This window comes from Tamandua tetradactyla, chromosome 12 (genome assembly GCF_023851605.1).
Source record: "Tamandua tetradactyla isolate mTamTet1 chromosome 12, mTamTet1.pri, whole genome shotgun sequence".
NCBI classification, from domain to species: domain Eukaryota; kingdom Metazoa; phylum Chordata; class Mammalia; order Pilosa; family Myrmecophagidae; genus Tamandua; species Tamandua tetradactyla.
The window spans coordinates 25,181,375-25,204,655 of NC_135338.1; the positions used below are offsets into that span (position 1 = coordinate 25,181,375).

General features: G+C 41.9%; 1 protein-coding gene and 1 long non-coding RNA gene across 3 annotated transcripts in view; one reads left to right on the top strand and one right to left on the bottom strand.

Annotated features, from left to right (window-relative positions):
• Positions 1-18,907: 18,907 nt before the first annotated feature.
• Positions 18,908-22,423, bottom strand: LOC143651275 (uncharacterized). The gene is made up of 2 exons (XR_013159947.1): positions 22,164-22,423; positions 18,908-19,225 (listed from the first exon to the last, which is right to left on the bottom strand). It is a non-coding gene; the product is annotated as an uncharacterized LOC143651275 (long non-coding RNA).
• Positions 22,424-22,549: 126 nt separating this feature from the next.
• ARG2 (arginase 2) overlaps positions 22,550-23,281 on the top strand; it is a 67,770-nt gene continuing 67,038 nt past the window's right edge. Inside the window, exon 1 of one of the 2 annotated variants that reach the window (XM_077122804.1) lies at positions 22,550-22,766. In XM_077122804.1, the coding sequence (XP_076978919.1) occupies positions 22,656-22,766 (111 nt within the window). In that variant the 5' untranslated portion in view covers positions 22,550-22,655. The other variant, XM_077122805.1, reaches the window with a different exon arrangement.

The following is a 23,281-nucleotide window of genomic DNA, read 5'->3' on the forward strand; positions in this document are numbered from 1 at the left end:
ATGCATAGGGAAAGTACCCCCTAGAAGAGGATAAGTGCGGATGTTTTCCAAAGGAGAAAAAGCAGTCTGAGGTCAGGATCCTTGCCTTATGAGGATTTGGAGGGGCCTTCTCCCTTCGGCTGTGCTAATAAGGGATTGATGAGCTGCACTTTTCATTAGTTCTTTTCAGGTGCAACCTGAGCATGGGGCTGGGAAGGTGTGTGAGTGCCCAAAGGAACTTTTTGTTATAGGGTCACTTCCCCCTCCCTCCTTTCGCATCTAACCTGCCTCATTCCCCTTGAGGCGTGCTGCAGGAGTCTTCTAGAAACTGCTTCCTACTGTCAGAGGGGGCACTGTCCCTGCCCATAATTTAAAGAATTCTCTGACTATCATATCTAACGATTATTCTGGGAGGGTGTGGGGGGTCTGCATCTTTCTTGTTCTGGTGTGACCTCTTGGTTGTCTGTCGATGTCTTACAAGGACATTCAATCTTACAAATACCATGACTCATGCCGTTACTGTCAGGCACAGCATTCTAAGGGAGAGAGAAAGAGACAAAATCCCTTGAAGCTGAGGAGAACGAGGGTGGCTAGCCCCATTAAACAGAAAAGGATGGAGTGAAGAATGACAGCTATCGTAGGTGGTAGAAACTCAAATAAATCAAGTGGGAGATCTTGGGACTCAGTGGATAACCAAGTAGACTGGTCTCTATGGGAGTTGCTATCCTGTGTTTTCTTTGAGCCCTGATTAATATAAAACAACAGGAATGCACATGTTCCTCCAGTGACTACTGAAAGGGCATCTAAGTCTCCTTAGTTTTGGAGGATGATGCCTGCTAATGAATTTACTTGGGACTGGAGAAGGGTTAAGGTGGAGGCTGTTTGTTCGATGCTAGTGGATAGTTTGAGGGAGAGATTATGGTGGGCCCACTCTTCATGGGCTATTCCTGCAGCTCCAGTGGCCACAGCTCCCCGAATCCTGATGGTAGTTAGGAGTGGGATTAGGAACTAGACTGCTCTTTTATTCTGGTTTGGGATGACAGGTGGAAAGCTGGGGGTGGAAAAGGCTCATTTCCATTTTTCAGCTTGAATTCTGGGGCCACAAACACTAAATTGTATGTCCCTGACCACCACGGGGGTAGGCTAAGTTTGGTGTCATGCCTACAAAGGAGGAATACTCCTTGATTAGGGTCTAGAGAGACAACAAATGTAAGGTTGTCTATGGTCCAGATGATATGCCACTGGCTTCAGTGGCCATCCAGAGTTTGATTTGTTCATAGGTGATTCATGTACCACTGTATGTTGAAAGACAGGGGCCTAGGGAATTGTTGCTAGAATCAAACATAATGCCTTGATTTTTATCCCAGACCATTCCTGGCATTCCTGTCAGGTGGTCATAGAGTTTGACACAAGCATTGGACACAAAATCTGCAGCTAACACAGGATCTGCATTTGTCCACCAGCCAACCCTGGTAGAATTGGGTAGCTCCCCCATGGGAGTGTGCTACATTGGTCCCAAGGAGAATGATTCTTCCAGGGAATCCAGAGAGAGTAAGGGTGTGTTCCTTATCATAAATGATTTTGCCCCTACTTGTCTGACAATACTGTGGGTGGGCTTAATGGTAGAGGGGTTATGAGTTTCTGTGACCCAAAATGTATGGTTCCAAAGGTTTGGGTCAAGGCTTCCTAGATTGACTTGGTCAGGATGAGTGGAATTGGAATTTAAACATAAGGGTACAGTTTTTAGTAAAGGTGGAAGTTAGGTATTTGTGGATAAGTTACCCTTGACTGGGGTGGCAGGTGATTTTAGGGAAATGCTGGACTTTTGGAAGAGCTTGTTGAGACGGTCATCAAGGGTGCATGGAAATTTTGAGAGAGGATGCTGGTGTGTTTCATATGGGCTTTGGGCATCCCAAACAAGGGGGTGGAAGCCCAGCATCTTTCATCAATGAGTCATGTTACAGACTGTCCAGAAAAGGGGACCAGAGAGCAGGAGGATTCATTGAAGAGGTTAACTGCATGGTGGACCATATTGAAATAAGGATGGCCCTGTGTACAGGAGAAGAGGGGAGAGAGGACACACACATAGAAACACAAGAGTAACTTCATCTTTCTTTTGGTGACATGATTTGCCCAGTTTTCTTGAAAAGGAGCTTCAAGCCTTCAGTTGGTTCACAAGAGAAGAATGCTTGTATTTCTGTTCTGCTTTCAAGTTTTTCTTTTCCTTTGTCCTGTGGGGACTTAGAAGAGACAGGTTTAGTTCTGGAAATGTGCATCCAACTAGTAACCCCTTGTAGTTTGACACCATAGGAGGGTTAAGAGCACGTATAAGGGCCTTCCATTTGGGCTATAGCTGCTTTGCTGGGGATTTATTATTATTATTTATTAGTGTTGTTGTTGTTATTTTGCATGGGCAGGCACTGGGATATGAACCCAGGTTTCCAGCTCTTTAAAGTTTTTAACAAGACTTGGTCCTGGATGTACTCAGGGAAGTGAATTGTCATGGTGAGGTGCAAGCAGTTCTCAGTCCCTGTATTCCCTCAGAGGCTGTTGGATTTGCCTTAGATTTATGAGATATTTTATAGTTTTGTGTGTCTCCATGTTGATTAGAAGGTCTGAGGAGAGGAAGGGTCTCCCATAAGTCATTTCTTAAGGGTTTAGCTGCAAAGTGCTTTTTCAGATAGCCCTAATTCTGAGAAGAGCAATAGGTAGGATTTTTATCCATTGCTCAGCAATCCCTTGACACAGCTTGGCTATGCTTTTCTTAAAGTAGTGATTTGCTTTTTCTACTTTTCCAAATGCCATGCAGAATTGCTGGACTTTTAAGGGGGAAGGGCCATTGTCACTTTGAATTGGATGTAGGGAGTCCAAAATGGGGTATTATTTTTTTTTTAGCAAAGCCTTTGAGACTTCCTGGCCCTTTTCTGTCCTAATAGGAAAGGCTTCAATCCAACCCGTGAAAGTATCAATGAATACTAGCAGACACCTACATCCTTGGGAGAGGGGCATCTGGGTAAAGTCTAGCTGCCTGCCCTCTCCAGATATGTGTCCCTACACTGGACTGTTTGTACTAGTGGGGGAGGTCTTAGCTCTATCCTAGGTTCGTTTAGGGCACAGAGAGGGCATGAACAAGTGGCTTCCTTTATAGTCCTGGTGAGGTGCATAGCCCCTTAAAGAGATTACTGACAAGGGTGGTTATGGCCTCTCTTCCCAGATCGAAAGAGCCATGGAAAGCCTTGATTACTTTCCGTTGCATGTGCTTGGGTAGAAATATCTTTGATTCCCTCTTGTATCAATCTCCAGGGCTGCTACTATATCCACTTCATTAAGCTTGTCAGATCTTATCCAATGTGTACTCTGGTTTTACATATTTTTCCTAGGGGTATGGGATTAGACTCATTTCAGACAGTGGGGAGAGTGCTGCCTGTTTGGCTGCTCAATCAGCGAACCGGTTTCCAATTACAACATCAGAGTCTCCCTTCTTGTACCCCTTACAGTGGATTACAGCAACTTCCTTGGGCCTTTGGATGGCCTCCAGGAGGGATGGGACTTTTAGGTGGTGTTTTATGGTGGAACATTTGGCTGTTAGTAACCCCCTTTCTTTCCGTATTCTTTACTATACGGAAAGAATAGTATACTATTCTTTCCGTATAGTAGTATGGACCTGGAGAATAAGAAAGGCATATTTGGAGTCAGTATAGATGTTGATTTTTAGTTCCTGCCCTAATGTTAGAGCTTTGGTCAGTGCAATCAGTTCTGCTTTCTAGGAGGATTATCCAGTGGCAGAGGTTTTGCCTCTATATCTAACTGAAGGCCTTCCACTGCTTATCCTGCCCTTTCTGTTCCTTCAAGGATGAAACTACTCCCATCTGTGCACCAAACCTCATCAGGGTTCTCCAGAAACTCATCCTTCAAGTCTGGGTGACTAGAGTACACCTGAAAAATTATCTCTACACATGAGTGGGGTAAAGACTCGACTTTTCTGTAGGTATGAGACTGGATGGGTTTAGAGTATGATGTTTTTAGTATGACTTCTTGTATTTCATTAAACGTCCTCCTATCAACCATTCGTGGCCTTTGGCCTCTAGGACCCCTTGAACCTGATAGGGGTCTGAATTTCAAGTGGCTGACCCATTGTTAGCCTGAAGACTTCCTCAGTAAGGAGCACAGTTGCAGCCATTACTCTCAGGCACCTTGGCCATCCCCGTGCTACTGAATCTAGTTGTTCAGAAAAGTAGGCTATTGGCCAAGTATCCTTTCCTAGTTTCTAGGTTAACACTCCAAGGGCCATTCCTTGCTTTTCTGCCACATACAGAGTAAATGTTTTTTTTCCAGATGGGGCAATGCCAGAGCTGGAACTGAGGTTAATAAGATTTTAAGAGTTTTGAAGGCTTTTTGCTGTTCCCCTGTCTACTCAAGAGCTTCAGTATCAGGCCTGGAGAAGCATATAAAGGTCTGGCAATAACTCCAAATCCAGAGATCAAAATCCTGCAAAAAACAGCCATACATAAGAAGGCCTTGAGTTATTTCTTGGTCCTTGGTGGAGTCAAGCTAGTTATTGCTCCTGTGTGGCTTGTACTGAGCCCCCAAACCCTAGGAGAGAATGAATCCCAGATAAGTCACTGTCTGCTTAGAGATCTGGCTTTGGAGGGTAATACTTGAAACCCTCGCTTACCCAGGAAGTTTTAAACCTAAACAGTATTCTACTTGGAGGCTGCTAGTGTGGGACTACAAATTAATACATCATCTACATACTGGAGTAGGGCTCCAGTTTCAAAGCTTAATTCCCTTATTTCTTTACTGAGGACATTCCCAAATAGGTGGGGGTTATCTCGAAATTCCTGTGGGAGCACTGTCTAGGTATACTGTCGGGTATCTGTGGATCCAGGAGAAGTCCACCCAGAATCAAACAGATACTGGGAATCAGGGTGGAGGAGATTGCAAAACAAAGCATCTTTGAGGTCTTAGCCAGGGAACCACTTGCATCTCCTGGTATTTGGGTGAGGATGCTATAGGGATTCGGTACTCTTGGGTGGAGTGGGACCACAGCCTCGTTGGCTCTGGGTCCTTTACCATTCAATAGTCTCCATTTGGTTTCAACACTGGAAGAGTAGGAGCTTTGCAAGGAGACTGGCAGGATATTATGAACTCATGCTGTAGAAACTTATTAGAAGTGGTAGCTCTTTCTTTGCCTCTGACTTAAGTGGGTACTGACACTCTCAAGGGGAAAACATTCGGGTCTTTAAGAGAGATTCTTATTGGCTGAGCAATAGCCCTCCCAGGTACACCTTGGTCCCAAACCTGGGGTGTATCTGGGACTAAATGTCTGAGGGTATGTGACCTGGATTTTTGCCAGGGTTTACATTCTGCAGAAGGCCAGGACTGAAGAGCTGGTGGTGCCACAAGTTGGAGATTTGTTCCTAAAGTTTGTAAAAAAATCTCTACCTAAGAGGGAGGTACGGCACCCAGGGATTACTGAAAATTTAGGGTTTACAAGAACACCCCCTAATCTGCAACTTAAAAGTATTGTGATCCAGTGAGTTATTGGGTTACCATCAACCCCCATAACCGTACAAGTTTTTGAGGACAAGGTTCCAGAGTGAAGACTGAGGACAGAGTAAGTGGCTCCTGTATTAATTAACAAGTCAATACTCTTATCTGCTACATCAAGGGTAACCCAAGACTCCTCCATGGTAATGGCTAGCTGTGAAGTGGGAGCTAGTTGGGACCTCAGGCCCCTTCAGTCCTCACTCGAGGCCATCACAAGTGCGGTATCACCCCTCTTCTCCCTTTGGAGCTGAGGACAGTCTTTTTCACAGTGGCCTTCCTTCTTGCATTGAGGGTTAGATTCCAGTGGCCTGCCCAGGCCAGGGTACTCTTTACTCCAATGTCCCACCTCCCCACATTTGAAACAGCTGCTTTTCCATCCTATTTGGCCGTTGGGGTTACTCTGAGGGTGCAGGACCTATTTACAGCCACTGCTATTAAATGAGCCTGCCTCTTGTTCTGTTGCTGATTCCACTGGACCTTCTTCAGTTCTTCAGCTCTTTCTTAATATTAAAAACATTAAAGACAGTGTCTAGCATTTCATTAAAGGGGGTTTGTGGTCCCATAGCTGTTTTCTGCAATTTCCTCTGAATATCTGGGCATGGTGGGTGATAAAGTGAGTCCCTAATAAAATTTTCCCTTCCCTGGAGTTAGGGTCTACGTTAGTGTATTTCTTCAAGGCTTCTACTAAGCGTCCCTGGAAGAGAGCAGGGTTCTCATCTTTCCCCTAGGTTACCCTTCTAATTTTGTAATTTACTGGTTTAATGGTACATTTTTTTCATTCCTGATATAAGACAGGCAATCAGGGTGGTGCAAGGATAGTTCAGTGGTAGAATTCTTGCCTGCCATGCAGGAGACACAGGTTCGATTCATGGTCCTTGCACTTCCCAAAAACAAACAAACAAGCAACAAAAGAAAGAACAAACAAACAAAAATTCAACAAATGGTGCTGCAATAACAGGACTTTCACATGGAAAAAAAATGAAATGTGACCCCAACCATACAGCATACAAAAAAAAAAAAAAGAGGAAAAGAAAACACATATGATTTCAGTATCTTAAATCTTCCTGTCCTCATTGGTAGTTCCAGTTGAAGTTGCTATTAACTGCAGTAGCTCCTACTAGATACTGGTTTGGCTGGGCTGCTTCTAGTTTATCTGCCTGGGCTACTTTTGTCCATATTCAGAGTTTGTCCTCTGGGTTGCAGCAGGTGGATATGACAATGTGGATGTCTCCCTAGATAAGAGCAAAGGAGAGTGAGAGAGACTGAAATTCCTCAGGGAATTTGGCTGGGTCTTCTGAAAAACACCCTAATCTTTCTTTACATTGGGTCAGGTTGGTCGTAGAAAACGGCACATGTACCTGGATGGTTCCAGTATCTCCATTTCCCACCTCCCAGAGAGGGAGAAGTTTGTCTGGAGGAGGGTGGTAGGAGGTCCCACTCTGGGTAACTCCAGCGGGACTCTCCTGTTCTTGGAGAGAGCTGGAGAATTGAGAAGGTGGGGGATGGTGATCCTCACAAAGGCCAATGGGAGGACGCTTGGCAGCCCAGAGACTGGTGAGGAGTGAGCCTCTGGGTTTGCAGGAAGGGCTCCTTCTCTAGCGGGAGGAGAGTTTAAGAATGGGTCATCTAGAATGCCTGTCTGAGTATAAGAATGGATCATCTAGAATGTCTGCCAGAGTATAAGAATGGATCATCTAGAATGTCTGCCTGAGTATCAGAGTTGTATGTGTAACACAGACAATAGGTCTCTTGCAAGTTAGGGTTTTGGTAAAGGACCATGAAGGCCTGGACATATGGGACCTCAGTCCACTTCTCCTGACTAGTTGCAGTATGGTGTTAAACCTAAGGGTGCCGTTTTTTTTGGCCAAACTGTGTTACAGAAGAAAATTACTTCTTCCCTTTTAGGCCATCTAGCTGGAAAGCGTCCCATTGTTTCAGGAGGCATCCAAGGGGAGAGTCAGTGGGAATAGAAGAATTACCCATTTTTACTGTGTTCATCTGGTTGTGTCTTTGCCTGGAGGAGGCTCCAGACAGCCCTAGAAGTTCTTAGAGAAATTGAGACCTCAACCAAGGGCTGGCAGTATAAGGGTTCTTTTCTTTTTGCTGTGTAAGGGTCCTTGACTCAGTTTCAGGAAAGAATGCAAGGACTAGTCAGTGTGTACAGCCAAATCGTTTAATAAAGCTCGATACCGGAGAATCCCAGGCATTTTTAGCTGAATGCCGGAGAGCCTCAGGAGTTTCAGGCTGGATGCCAGAGACCTACAGGAATTCTCTGAGAATCTAGAGTACCATGAAGGTTCTTGACTCAGCCACAGGAAACTCAAAAACAGGAACGAGCTCGAGGAACAGCCAGTGTATACAGCCGAAGAATCCAGTGTGTACAGCTCAAAATTTTAAGGTGTAGCAAAAATACACGCTTGAAGAGGGTGAGCACGGGCATTTTCCAAAGGAGAAAAAGCAGTCTGAGGTTGGGATCCTTGCATTATAAGGACTTGGAGGGGTCCTTCCCTCTCTGGCTATGCTAATAAGGCACTTTTCACTGGTTCTTTTCAGGTACCGACCTGACTGAGGATTAGGTGTGTGGGGGCTGGATAGGTGTGTGAGTGCCAAATGGAACTTTTTGTTATGGGTCTTAGGGTTACTTCCTGCTGCCCCCCTTCCCCTATCTTACCTGCCTCTAACCCATCCAGTCATTTACTCCTTTCCCCCACTTCCAGTATTCCACCTGCTCCAGGCTTTCTACTGAACTGAGGAATCCCCACCGCAGGGTAAACAGTCTGCATGTTTTAACCTCAGTAGAAGTCATCTTCTGCTTCCTTACCTTAACTAAAGCGCTTATCTTCATTCTTCCCAGCCCCAGTATTACAGAACAAGGAAAAAGGGACTAAATTTTTCCAGCTGCCCGGTGTAGCTTCAGAACTTTTAACGCTTTGCCTTCGCGTAAAAAAATCCTTCCTCTGAAGTTCATGCTGCCTCTGCGATTTGGCCCGTGCCCACCTACCTGACTCCATTCACCAAACCCACATAGCTCCACACACTCAGCCTACAATAACATAACATGGGCATTCTTTTTTTTTTTTCAAGTGCCAATTTAAAAAAATTATTACTAGATTCAACAGACAATAGATTACTCTGTCACACTGCTGAAGTTTCTAAATGTTACCTCTCAACTTCTGCATTTATTAGCACAGAACAGAGATTCCGATGAGGAACAAAAATTTCGTGGGCTGGTTCCCACACCACATTGTGTATGGTTTTCAGGTACCGATCTGAGAGAGGATTAGGTGTGTGGGGGCTGGATAGGTGTGTGAGTGCCAAATGGAACTTTTTCTTATGGGTTCTATACTTTTGTGTTCTTTGGTTTATAGCAAATTCCTCCTCCCCTCGACATAGCTGTCCTAGGGGTCCTTCATGAAAAGGTGGGATTTGGCAATGTTGGCATTTATTGGCTTTTTGCCCCCATTGGCCTTTTTTTTTTTTAATATTTTTATTGATGCATCTTCAGGCACATACAGTCCATACATGGTGTAAAATCAATGACTCACAATATCATCACGTAGTTATATATCATTACCGTGATCATTTTTTAGAACATCTGCATCACTCCAGTAAAAGAAAAAACTCATACACCTCATACCCCTTACCCTTCCCTCTCACTGACCACTAGTATTTCCATCTATCCAATTTATTTTACCCTTTACCCCCTATGATTTATTTTTTATCCATATTTTTTTTACTCATCAGTCCATAACCTGGATAAAAGGAGCATAAGACCAAGGTTTTCACAGTCACATTGTAAAAATTATATCTCTATACAATCATCTTCAAGAATCAAGGCTACTACAACACAGCTGAACAGTTTCAGGTACTTCCTTCCAGCCACTCCAATATACTATAAATTAAAAAGGGATATCTATATAATGCATAAAAATAACCTCCAGGATAACCTCTCAACTCTGTTTGAAATCTCTCAGCCACTGAAACTTTATTTGGTCTCATTTCTCTCTTCCCCGCTTTTGGTCTATGACTCTGATACCATAAATGAGTGGAATGAATGAATAAAATTTTTAAATGAAAGAGAGTCTCTAAAATCTAAAGATGTAGTCAGTAAACTCAGCCCTTAGTTATATAAAAGTGAAAGCCCAAAAAGAAAGCCCACGGGCTTCTGTTACGGTATCAGAGTCATAGATCAAGGACCACCCTCAAGGACTTCATAAGAATTTGGAATATTTAGTTATTACTTATCAAGCTCCATCTATGTGCCAAGCACTGTACTCTGGATGGGATAAAACGATAAGCAGACACAGAACTATGATCCCTGCTCTTGAGAATTTCCAGTTTAGTCTTTTCTGAGTTCTTTTAGAATTGCAGTAAATAATAATGTGTTGGAGCAGGCTCCTTCCATCTCTATTGTCAAATTTTTGGTAATTTAGCTCTAGCTGTTAAACATGACCACCATTAAAAATCAAATTATATAAACTTGCAATTAAATTATATTTAAAACCAAAATGACAAATACTCAAAACTTATCAATGAATGATTATTTTACTACATCTTACTATTAATATGCTCTTGAGGTTATTTAGGTCGATTATATCTGTGTGGTGAAAATATTACATAATGAGCATTCTGCCCAACTCCCTGCTCAGTAACATCACATTGGTAGTTCGAAATCAGCCATGGGGGAGTATTTCCACTGTTAATGGGAACTCTAAATTGACCCTCAGGTCTTGGGATTCAAAATGGCTCCCAACAAAGGAAGCACACAAAGTGGACACGCTATACTGAGACAATCAAACTTCAGGTATTCACAGCTTGGAGAATGATACTTATAGGAAATAAGACAAGTCATAGAGGCCCAATCAGTTTCAGACACGTTTCCTTGTTCCTGGATGTTCCAGTAAACCACTAGAACAGAACTCATCTGCCAGCCACCATTTCCCTTTTCTTGGACTATAAATTCCAAAAATATTCCCAAGAACTGCGGTAGCAGTTTTTTTTTTTTTTTTTAATATTTTTGGACAAATTTTCACACACATACAGTCCATACATGGTGTACAATCAATGGCTCACAATATCATCACATAGTTGTGCATTCATTACCATGATCACTCTTCAGAACATTTGCATCGCTCCAGAAAAAGAAATAAAAAGAAAAAACTCATACATCCCATACCCCCCACCCCTCCCTCTCATCCGCACCAGCATTTCAATCCACCCAACTTATTTTACCCCTTATCCCTCTCACCCACTATTCACTTATTTTTTTCCCTGTTTTTTAAAATTTATTTATTAATTAAAAAAATAAACAAAATAAAACAACATACATAATCAGTAATTCACAATATCATCACTTAGTTGCATATTCATCATTTCTTAGAACATTTGCATTAATTCAGAAAAAGAAATAAAAAGACAATAGAAAAAGAAATAAAACGAACACAGGAAAGAAAAAAAAAAAGATTATACCTTCCATATCCCTTACCCCTTGTTTTCATTGATCACTAGCATTTCAAACTAAGTTTATTTTAGCATTTATTCCCCCTATTATTTATTTTTATTCCATATGTTCTACTCGTTTGTTGACAAGGTAGATAAAAGGAGCATCAGACACAAGGTTTTCACAATCACACAGTCACACTGTGGCAGCTGTATCATTATTCAATCATCCTCAAGAAACATGGCTACTGGAACACAGCTCTACATTTTCAGGCAGTTCCCTCCAGCCTCTCCATTACGTCTTGAATAACAAGATGATATCTACTTGATGCATAAGAATAACCTCCAGGATAACCTCTCGACTCTGTTTGGAATCTCTCAGCCATTGACACTTTGTCTCATTTCCCTCTTCCCCCTTTTGGTTGAGAAGGTTTTCTCAATCCCTTGATGCTGAGTCTCGGTTCATTCCAAGATCTCTGTTCCACGTTGCCAGGAAGGTCCACACCCCTGGGAGTCATGTCCCACGTAGAGAGGGGTAGGGTGGTGAGACCGCTCGTTGTGTTGGCTGGAGAGAGAGGCCACATCTGAGCAACAAAAGAGGCTCTCTTGGGGGTGACTCTTAGGCCTAAATTTTAAGTAGACTTAACCTATCCTTTGCAGGGTTAAGTTTCATATGAACAACCCCCAAGACTGGGGGCTCTGCCTATAGCTTTGGTTGTCCACACTGCTTGTGAGAATATCAAGAATTCAACTTGGGGAAGTTGAATTTCTCCCCGTTCTCACCACTTCCCGAAGGGGGCTTTGCAGATACTTTTCCACTCACTGATCGAAGCACTCTGGGATTCATCGGGGCATCACTTTGGACAAACCAGCAAAATCTCACGTCCTACCTGAGATTCCAAGTACTTATGGTGTTCAATCAAACTATCTACATAAGTTATATTAGGAACACTAGTCAAAGTATAAATTTTGTAACAAATAAACATTTTTTGCTTTAGTCGCACACAGAAGGTGACATTTTAAAATATTAATTACCATCTATTTTCAGTACCCTGCAATAATGACTTTCCTTTGTTCTTCCTCATGCAAAAACATTTTTAAAATTGTACCTTGTACATTTCACTATTATTATACACTCTAGGCATTTCTAGATTATACCATCTCAATCTTTAAAATCTATCTTTCTTTCTGATTTCATTTATGTCCCCAGCCCTCCTCCCTCTATCATTATCACATGCAGCTTCATTCAGTGGTTAACATAATTATATTACAGTTAGGTAGTATTGTGCTGTCCATTTCTGAGTTTTTGTATCCAGTCCTATTGCACAGTCTGTATCCCTTCAGCTCCAATTACCCAACATCTTACCCTATTTCTATCTCCTGATGGTCTCTGTTACAAACAAAATATTCCAAGTTTATTCACTGATGTCAGCGCATATCAATGCGCTGTCCTTTAGGTTTTGGCTAGTCTCACTCAGCATAATGTATTTGTCCTTTAGTTTTTGGCTAGTCTCACTCAGAATAATGTTCTCAAGGTCCATCCATGTTGTTACATATTTCATAAGTTTATTCTGTCTTAAAGCTGCATAATATTCTATCACATGTATATACCACAGTTTGTTTAGCCACTTGTCTGTTGATGGACATTTTGGCTGTTTCCATCTCCTTGCAATTGTAAATAATGCTGCTATAAACATCGGTGTGCAAATGTCCGTTTGTGTCTTTGCCCTTAAGTCCTCTGAGTAGATACCTAGCAATGGTATTGCTGGGTCGTATGGCAATTCTATATTCAGCTTTTTGAGGAACTGCCGAACTGCCTTCCACAGTGGTTGCACCATTTGACATTCCCACCAACAGTGAATAAATGTGCCTCTTTCTCTACATCCTCTCCAGCACTTGTCATTTTCTGTTTTGTTGATAATGGCCATTCTGGTGGGTGTGAGATGATAGCTCATTGTGGTTTTGACTTGCATTTCTCTAATGGCCAGGGACGTTGAGCATCTCTTCATGTGCCTTTTGGCCACTTGTATTTCCTATTCTGAGAAGTGTTTGTTCAAGTCTTTTTCTCATTTTGTAATTGGATTGGCTGTCTTTTTGTTGTTGAGTTGAACAATCTCTTTATAAATTCTGGATACTAGACCTTTATCTGATATGTCATTTCCAAATATTGTCTCCCATTGTGTAGGCTGTCTTTTTACTTTCTTGATGAAGTTCTTTGATGCACAAAAGAGTTTAATTTTGCGGAGTTCCCATTTCTTTCTTTCTTTCTTCAGTGCTCTTGCTTTAGGTGTATGGTCTATAAAACCGCCTCTAATTATAAGATTTATAAGATATTTCCCTACATTTTCCTCTAACTGTTTTATGGTCTTAGACCTGATGTTTAGATCTTTGATCCATTTTGAGTTAACTTTTGTGTAGGGTGTGAGATACGGGTCCTCTTTCATTCTTTTGCATATGGATATCCAGTTCTCTAGGCACCATTTATTGAAGAGACTGTTCTGTTCCAGGTGAGTTGGTTTGACTGCCTTATCAAAGATTAAATGTACATAGATGAGAGGGTCTATATCTGAATACTCTATTCGATTCCATTGGTCAATATATCTATCTTTATGCCAGTACCATGCTGTTTTGACCACTGTGGCTTCATAATATGCCTTAAAGTCAGGCAGCATGAGACCTCCAGCTTCGTTTTTTTCCTCAAGATACTTTTAGCAATTCAGGGCACCCTTCCATTCCAGATAAATTTGCTTATTGGTTTTTCTATTTCTGAAAAGTAAGTTGTTGGGATTTTGATTGGTATTGCATTGAATCTGTAAATCAATTTAGGTAGAATTGACATCTTAACTATATTTAGTCTTCCAATCCAACACAGTATGCCGTTCCGTCTATTTAGGTCTTCTGTGATTTCTTTTAACAGTTTTTTGTAGTTTTCTTTGCATAGGTCTTTTGTCTCTTTAGTTAAATTTATTCCTAAGTATTTTATTCTTTTAGTTGCAATTGTAAATGGAATTCGTTTCTTGATTCCCCCTCAGATTGTTCATTATTAGTGTATAGAAACACTACAGATTTTTGAATGTTGATCTTGTAACCTGCCACTTTGCTGTACTCATTTATTAGCTCTAGTAGTTTTGCTGTGGATTTTTCAGGGTTTTTGACATATAGTATCATGTCATCTGCAAACACTGATAGTTTTACTTCTTCCTTTCCAATTTTGATGCCTTGTATTTCTTTTTCTTGTCTAATTGCTCTGGCTAGAACTTTCAACACAATGTTGAATAACCGTGGTGATAGTGGACATCCTTATCTTGTTCCTGATCTTAGGGGGAAAGTTTTCAGTTTTTCCCCATTGAGGACGATATTAGCTGTGGGTTTTTTTTGTGGGATTCCCTTTATCATTTTAAGGAAATTCCCTTGTATTCCTATCCTTTGAAGTGTTTTCAACAGGAAAGGATGTTGAATCTTGTCAAATGCCTTCTCTGCATCAATTGAGATGATCATGTGATTTTTCTGCTTTGATTTGTTGATATAGTGTATTACATTAATTGATTTTCTTATGTTGAACCATCCTTGCATACCTGGGATGAATCCTACTCGGTCATGATGTATAATTCTTTTAAAGTGTTGCTGGATTCGATTTGCTAGAATTTTGTTGAGGATTTTTGCATCTATATTCATTAGAGAGATTGGTCTGTAGTTTTCTTTTTTTGTAATATCTTTGCCTGGTTTTGGTATGAGGGTGATGTTGGCTTCATAGAATGAATTAGGTAGCTTTCCCTCCACTTCAATTTTTTTGAAGAGTTTGAGCAGGATTGGTACTAATTCTTTCTGGGATGTTTGGTAGAATTCACATGTGAAGCTGTCTTGTCCTGGACTTTTCTTTTTGGGAAGTTTTTTAATGGCTGATTCAATTTTTTACTTGTGATTGGTTTGTTGAGGTCATCTATTTCATCTTGAGTCAAAGTTGGTTGTTCATGCCTTTCTAGGAAGTTGTCTGTTTCATCTACATTGTTGTATTTATTAGCATAAAGTTGTTCATAGTATCCTGTTATTACCTCCTTTATTTCTGTGGGGTCAGTGGTTATGTCTCCTCTTCCATTTCTGATCTTATTTATCTTATTTATTTGCATCCTCTCTCTTCTTCTTTTTGTCAATCTTGCTAAGGGCCCATCAATCTTATTGATTTTCTCATAGAACCAACTTTTAGTTTTATTGATTTTCTCAATTGTTTTCATGTTCTCAATTTTATTTATTTCTGCTCTAATCTTTGATATTTGTTTCCTTTTGCTTGCTTTGGGGTTAGTTTGCTGTTCTTTCTCCAGTTCTTCCAAGTGGACAGTTAATTCCTGTATTTTTGCCCTTTCTTCTTTTTTGATATAGGCATTTAGGGCAATAAATTTCCCTCTTAGCACTGTCTTTGCTGCATCCCATAAGTTTTGATATGTTGTGTTTTCATTTTCATTTCCCTTGAGATATTTACTGATTTCTCTTATAATTTCTTCCTTGACCCACTGGTTGTTTAAGAGTGTGTTGTTGAGCCTCCACATATTTGTGAATTTTCTGGTGCTTTGCCTATTATTGATTTCCAACTTCATTCCCTTATGATCTGAGAAAGTGTTTTGTATGATTTCAATCTTTTAAAATTTGTTAAGACTTGCTTTGTGACCCAGCATATGGTCTATCTTTGAGAATGATCCATAAGCACTTGAGAAAAATGTGTACCCTGCTGTTGTGGGGTGTAATGTCCTATAAATGTCTGTTAAGTCTAGCTCGTTTATTGTAATATTCAAATTCTCTGTTTCTTTATTGAACCTCTGTCTAGATGTTCTGTCCATTGATGAGAGTGGGGAATTGAAGTCTCCAACTATTATGGTAGATGTGTCTATTTCCCTTTTCAGTGTTTGCAGTGTTTGCCTCATGTATTTTGGGGCATTCTGGTTCAGTGCATAAATATTTATGATTATTATGTCCTCTTGTTGAATTGTTCCTTTTATTAGTACATAGTATCCTTCTTTGTCCCTTTTAACTGTTTTACATTTGAAGTCTAACTTGTTGCTATTAGTATAGCTACTCCTGCTCTTTTCTGGTTGTTATTTGCATGAAATATCTTTTCCCAACCTTTCACTTTCAACCTATGTTTATCTTTGTGTCTAAGATGTGTTTCCTGTAGACAGCATATAGAAGGATCCTGTTTTTTAATCCATTCTGCCAGTCTATGTCTTTTGATTGGGGAGTTCAATCCATTAACATTTAGTATTATTACTGTTTGGGTAGTACTTTCCTCTACCATTTTGCCTTTTGTATTTTATATGTCATATCTAATTTTCCTTCTTTCTATGCTCTTCTCCACACCTCTCTCTTCTGTCTTTTTGTATCTGTCTCTAGTACTCCCTTTAGTATTTCTTGCAGAGCTGGTCTCTTGGTCACAAATTCTCTCAGTGATTTTTTGTCTGAAAATGTTTTAATTTCTCCCTCATTTTTGAAGGACAATTTTCCTGGGTATAGAATTTCCTGTAGACAGCATATAGAAGGATCCTGTTTTTTAATCCATTCTGCCAGTCTATGTCTTTTGATTGGGGAGTTCAATCCATTAACATTTAGTGTTATTACTGTTTGGGTAGTACTTTCCTCTACCATTTTGCCTTTTGTATTTTATATGTCATATCTAATTTTCCTTCTTTCTAAGCTCTTCTCCACACCTCTCTCTTCTGTCTTTTTGTATCTGTCTCTAGTACTCCCTTTAGTATTTCTTGCAGAGCTGGTCTCTTGGTCACAAATTCTCTCAGTGATTTTTTGTCTGAAAATGTTTTAATTTCTCCCTCATTTTTGAAGGACAATTTTGCTGGGTATAGAATTCTTGGTTGGCAGTTTTTCTCTTTTAGTAATTTAAATATATCATCCCACTGTCTTCTCGCCTCCATGGTTTCTGCTGAGAAATCTACACATAGTCTTATTGGGTTTCTCTTGTATGTGATGGATTGCTGTTCTCTTGCTGCTTTCAAGATCCTCTCTTTCTCTTTGACCTCTGACATTCTGACTAGTAAGTGTCTTGGAGAACGTCTGTTTGGATCTGTTCTCTTTGGGGTATGATGCACTTCTTGGATCTGTAATTTTAGGTCTTTCATAAGAGTTGGGAAATTTTCAGTGATAATATCTTCCATGAGTTTTTCTCCTCCTTTTCCCTTCTCTTCTCCTTCTGGGACACCCAGAACACGTATATTTGTGTGCTTCATATTATCATTCAGTTCCCTGAGTCCCTGCTCACATTTTTCCATTTTTTTTCCCTATAGTTTCTGTATCTTGTCGGATTTCAGATGTTCTGTCCTCTCTTCACTAATCCTAACCTCTGTCTCTTGAAATCTACCATTGTAGGTTTCCATTGTTTTTTCATCTCTTCTACTGTACCTTTCATCCCCATAAGTTCCATGATTTGTTTTTTCAGACTTTCCATTTCTTCTTTTTGATCATTCCTTGCCTTCTTCATATCCTCCCTCAATTCATTGATTTGGTTTTTGGTGAGGTTTTCCATGTCTGTTCATATATTCTGAATTGGTTGTTTCAGCTCTTGTATCTCATTTGAACTATTGGTTTGTTCCTTTGACTGGGCCATATCTTCAATTTTCCTGGTGTGATTTGTTATTTTTTGCTGGCGTCTAGACATTTAATTACCTTAATTAGTTTATTCTGGAGATTATTTTCACTTCTCTTACCTAAGGTTTTCTTGCTAGATGAATTTGTTGTCTATCTGTTCTTTGACCTTCAGTTCAGCTTTTTCCAGACCTCTAGCTTAGGTTTTGTTTAACAGAGGACAATTTTTCATTCTTGTTTTCTTGTTTCTTGCCCTGCTTGTATGGTGCCTTTTCCCTCCCCACCCTTAGGAGGATCTACGTAGGTATTATAGACTCCAGCCAGGTTTTCCTGGACTAAACTGGCCTCCTATCTGGGGGAAGGAGTCACCTGCATCAGTTTTCCCTGAGGGTGAGACCCAGCAGGTTAAAAGACTTTCCTGTGAAGTCTCTGGGCTCTGTTTTTCTTATCCTGCTCAGTATGTGGCGCGTCTGCCTGCGGGTCACACCAGCAAAAGATGATGTGACACTTTTAACTTTGGAAGACTCTCCCTGCTGGGGGTGTGGTGGAGACAGAGGAGAGGTTGTAGGCTGGTTTTAATGGCTTCAAATTGCCAAGCCCTGGGGTCTGAATTCCTTGAGGGAGGGATTCCACCTGAGTTGGGCTTCACCCCTCCCCTGGGGAAGGCACAGGTGGGAGACAGCCCTGAAAGCAGCCCATTTCTGCCTATGCCTGGGGCAGTTGCAGCCCGAGAAGTCCTGCTGCTGAATCCAGAGGCTGCCAAGTCTCTGCAGAAACACAGCCACTAGAACCTCCGTTTCCTCTCCTTTCCTCTTTTTCCGTGAGCCCAATGAGCAACCTCCACCTTGACCAGGTTTAGAGTCTCTTTCCTTTCCCTCTGGGAAGCCGCCTGTGGGGGAGGGGCACCGTCCGCCAGCTGCCGCGGCTTGGGGAACTTACAGTTTTGGGGAGGCTCACAGTCGGTCCAACTGGTCCAGACTGGGGTATGCTGTGTGTCCAGTCACTGACGTGGTTCCGGGAGCTGTTCTGTACTGTTTCTGGTTATTTAGTAGTTGTTCTGAAGGATGAACTAAAATGCGCACATTGCTAAGCCACCATCTTGCCACTTATTTTTTTAATCCATATTTCTTTACTCATTTGTCCATATCCTGGATAAAAAGGAGCATCAGATACAAGGTTTTTACAATCACACAGTTGCATTGTAAAAGTTACATCTTTACACAATCACTCTTAGGAACCAAGGAGTAGCAGTTCTTTTGATAATACCATGGAAATCTTCAAACACCACATTCAGGTTTCACTTGCACCCTGTCCTAGTTTGCTAGCTGCCGGCATGCAACACACCAGAGATGGATTGACTTTCAATAAAAGAGAATTTATTTAGTTAAGGTATAGTTCTTCAGAGGAAAGGCAGCTAACTTTCAACTGAGGTTCTTTCTTACATGGGAAGGCACAGGGTGATCTCTACTGGCCTTCTCTCCAGGCCTCTGAGTTCCAACATCTTTCCCCAGCGGTGATTCCTTTCTGCATCTCCAAAGGCCTGGGCTGGGCTGCAAGTGCTGAGATGAGGTGTGCTGAATGGCTTGGGCTGTGCTACGTTGAGCTCTGTCATTTAAGCACCAGCCAATGAAATCAAACATCATTCATCACAGCAGGCACGTCTCCTAGCCGCCTGCAGATGTAATCAGCAACAGATGAGGTTCATGTACCATTGGCTCATGTCCACAGCAATAGAACTAGGCACCTTCACGTGGCCAAGTTGACACCTGAATTCAACACCACACAGCCCATCAAGCCCCCCACTCCCAGCAAACCAGTTAATAAACCTGTACCAGCACATCACTGAATAAAACTAAAATAAAAGGGACCGTTTTGGGGGGAAGCACGTACAGAGAAAACATTCCATCCCACCTTCAACCTTCTCAGGGAGAAAAAGATCTCAAGGGAGAGAGTGTATGGTGGCAGCCACTGAATTAAAGAAGAAGCATAACCTCTAGATACTTCTACAAAGGAAGAAGGAAAGCAGAGCAAGCTGATTTGGACCTGAGGAGGGGCCCTGGAGCTATGAAATAACAGGGTCCAAGTTTTAAAGTAAATGTCCAAAACTTTACTCATTCTTTCATGGCTTCAGAATTTTATTTTTAAAATCCTATTTTAAAATTAAAAGCAGGCAAGTCATTTTGAACTTTGAGTTTTTAAAAATTAATTATAAAATATTTTAGACATGTGAGAAGTTATAAATAATTTTAATTTTGAAGGATAATAGTAACAAATCAATCTGTTCACTCTCCGAGTACACAATAATGTGGAACTTACAATTCACCTCTAACTAAACTATAGGTAGTGGGAAACCACTGTAAGTAACATGCAGGATTAATGTCGCATTTTGGAAAGATCTATCTGGTCACCATACAAGGTACTAAAGAAACTAGAGATTTTCATACTAGTCCAGAAGATAATCTATGGCAGTATCAACTTCAGAAAACATACTAAAGAAAAAGAAAAGTACCTGGATAATTCCAAGGAAACGGAACAAGTGCCGCAGTTTCAGTGACTGAGTCCTAACCCTTCAAACCCCCATCTCAGAACTTTTCCATATGTTCACTGTCACCTCTCCCTTTCCTCCAGATTCTCTCTTTTCCTTTCCAGGGCTGTGCAACCTATGCTCTTACTCCCACTCCTGTATCTCCTTGGCACACCTCAGCACCCTTTATTATATCTGTTGTCTGCTCTTCCAATTTTCTCTCTTCACCAGCTGCTTCTCTTAGGACTCATCACTCCACTCTAAAGAAACCAACCATCACACATATCTAGTTCTTTCAGTCTTGCTTTTATACCAAGTTACCTACCGATCCTTTTTTGTCCTTTTCCTTTATGCCTAACTATTTCAAAGACAAACCTATTTTTGCTGCCTCTACTTTCTCACCACACTTTCCTCTTTCCAAAACCCATGGAGCTTGGTTTCAATTCTTGGTCTCACTGATGTTGCTTTAACTATTTCCAACTTCAGCATCATTTTTTGTTTGTTTTCAATTTCCTTCATAACCCTGCAGCATTTGATGGTGTGTTGGTTACTCTCTTCTTGAAACTCTTTTCGCTTCCTAGTAGTTCTCCTACTTCTTTGAGTGCTATTGCTATTTTTCAGTTACTCAAATTGTGGAATTTGCTGAGGCACAGTACCACAGCATCAATAATGGTCTCCAGTCTCAAGATGCTGCTTTTCCCCTGCACTTGGCTGCCTGACTTTATTGTTTTATCATAAATCATTAAGAAAGGAAGGAAAGACACGTTCCTGGCATCCAGACCAACACAACATTCTCAGTAAAAGAGTGATATGAAAATATCATAAACATTTTTCTTGTGTACAGGACTTTCAAAAGCACTATTTGCTCTTTAAACAGGCTATGAGTTGCTGCTGATTTACAGATGAGGAAACCAGGTTTCAGTAGTTTCTCAAATTGGTGAACTCAATCCCAGCCCTTTCCACTATTTTGTGTTGCCTCAAAGTTGTAGAGACGATTCCTTACGTGACCTTGCAGGTTATTAAGAAAGACGTTTAAGAAACAGGCTGTCCAGAAGAATGCATTCAGGCAAGGATGGTTTGTTTCCAACACCGTACAGTAGTGGCTCTCAACTTTGCTCCTGAATGACTTGAAGTTACTGATTCTGTAGGTGTGAGGTTGAGGCCCAAGAATTTGCATTTCTAACTAATTCCCAAGTGATGCTGATGTCACTGGTCCAGGGCCTTATTTTCAGAACCAAGTGCTTTTTACAATAATACTGTGCTTATTTTGTTAAGGGCTCAAAGATATCACTTTATTAAACCAGCAGGGGAATACAAGTGTAAAATTTATACTACAAAAATAAACTGGCTTATTTTTATTAGTATTAAAGGCCCTTGGAGTTATACTGTTGCCACAGAGACTTCTGAAATACTTTGGATAACAGGATGTAAACTGGCATCAGGTGAAATAATTTTCAGGTGTCTATGTAAACTTTTTTTGGTAGGAATAGCATCCAGATTCCTGTGTACCAGAGTGTTATTGTTAAGAACTTGGAATCTGGAGTCAGACAGCTATATCACTTACAAGCAAAGTGACTGGAAAAATTACTTATCTTCTCTGATCCTGTTTCCTTGTCTTTAAAATAGGTCATACCTTATAAAATTGTTACTGAGGGTAAAGTTCTTCGAATTTTTGTTGGTTATTATTAGATAGTATTAAAGCTCAAAGTAGTTAGTATTTTCAGGTTTTTTGCCCCCTAAAATTGATAAATATTCCAGATATGTTGCTATGGTTGTTTTCTTGTTTTATTTTTTGTTTCTTTTACTACTGTTTTCAGATAAAAAACTGAAAACGGCTTGAGAATAATTGTTTTGCACATCCTAATCTCTCAATTCACAGCCAACATCATACTCAATAATGAAAGACTGAAAGTTTAGGAAAAATGCTAAAATCAAGAACAAGAGAGGAACCGGATGCCTACAGTTACCAGAGAGGAAAATGTGTATTTGATCCCCCAGCCTTCGAGACTCAAGGTAAGAGTGTCTCCCAGACCTTGAGATAGAACGGAGCAGACGGCCGCTGGCACTGTCTTGGCAGGACACTCACCTGCAGTCGGGCCAGCCCTACCATAGGGAGCATCTGCCAGCCGCTCATTTGTGTGACCAGGATGTTGCGATTAGCAAGCCTGTTGGTCGGTTAGCGTTTCTGCCCAGTACGCGAGCCACTGCGCCAGTGCGTGCCCCTTGCGGCAGAGGGACACACCTGCCCGTCACCGCTCTTTCATTGGCGTGGCCGCGTCAGCTGCAAGGGCGTGTCACTGGCGGGAGAACCCGGGAGGCACGGCCCTGGTGGTGTGACGTCTGGAAGGCGTGTGCTGGGCCTGCCGGGCAGGGGGCGGGGCCTGCGGGGAAGGTGTGCCAGGCGCCGGTTTAGGGCGCGGGCGGCGGGGGCGGGGCTGAAGTCTGCGGTGACGTCATGGGGCGGCGCGGGGCGTTGAGCTCCAGAGTAGGTAAGCGCGGCTGCGGACGGCGGCGCTCACTGGAGGCGGCGAGCTGTGAGGAGTTCCTTCTAGCTGGTGTAGTACCCGCGCTGTCGACCATGTCCCTGAGGCGCAGCTTCTCGCGTCTCCTTCGGACGCAAGCGCATTCCGTCCTGAAGAAATCCGTTCACTCTGTGGCTGTGATAGGAGCTCCCTTTTCACAGGGACAGGTGAGAACTGGGACCCGGCACCGTAGAGCAGGCTCCCCGCCCCCCCAGGCTTGGAGAGCGCGTGGGGGAGGGGAGGATGGGGAGACACGGAGACGGGCCAAGAGCTCTGGGGCACCCGGAGAGCACGTGGAGTTTTCCCCCGCCAGAAGAGGGGGTGCAGGGCACCCTGGATGGAAGGCGGACAGCGAGCTAGCGGGTTTCTACAGTCTCCCCAGAAAGAGCGAGCAAGTGGTGGGTCCTGCTTTTGTGATGAAGGGGCGGAAGGAACGGAGAGGATTCCTAAAGGGGCTGGAGGAGGCAAAATCGGCCAGCGTAACCGGTGAAAAATCGAGGGAGAGGCAATGAAAGAGAACGACCGAGGATTTAAGGTTTCAGCGTCCTTCTCGCAGGAAGTGTTCCCTGGAAAGAAAATTAGCGCTGGTCTCTACAGCTGCGAGAGGACGCGAGGGACTGTTTTGTTCTTTTGTCCGTGGAAGAAATCTGCAGTCTCGGAGCGCTCACTGGTGTTCTCGAGA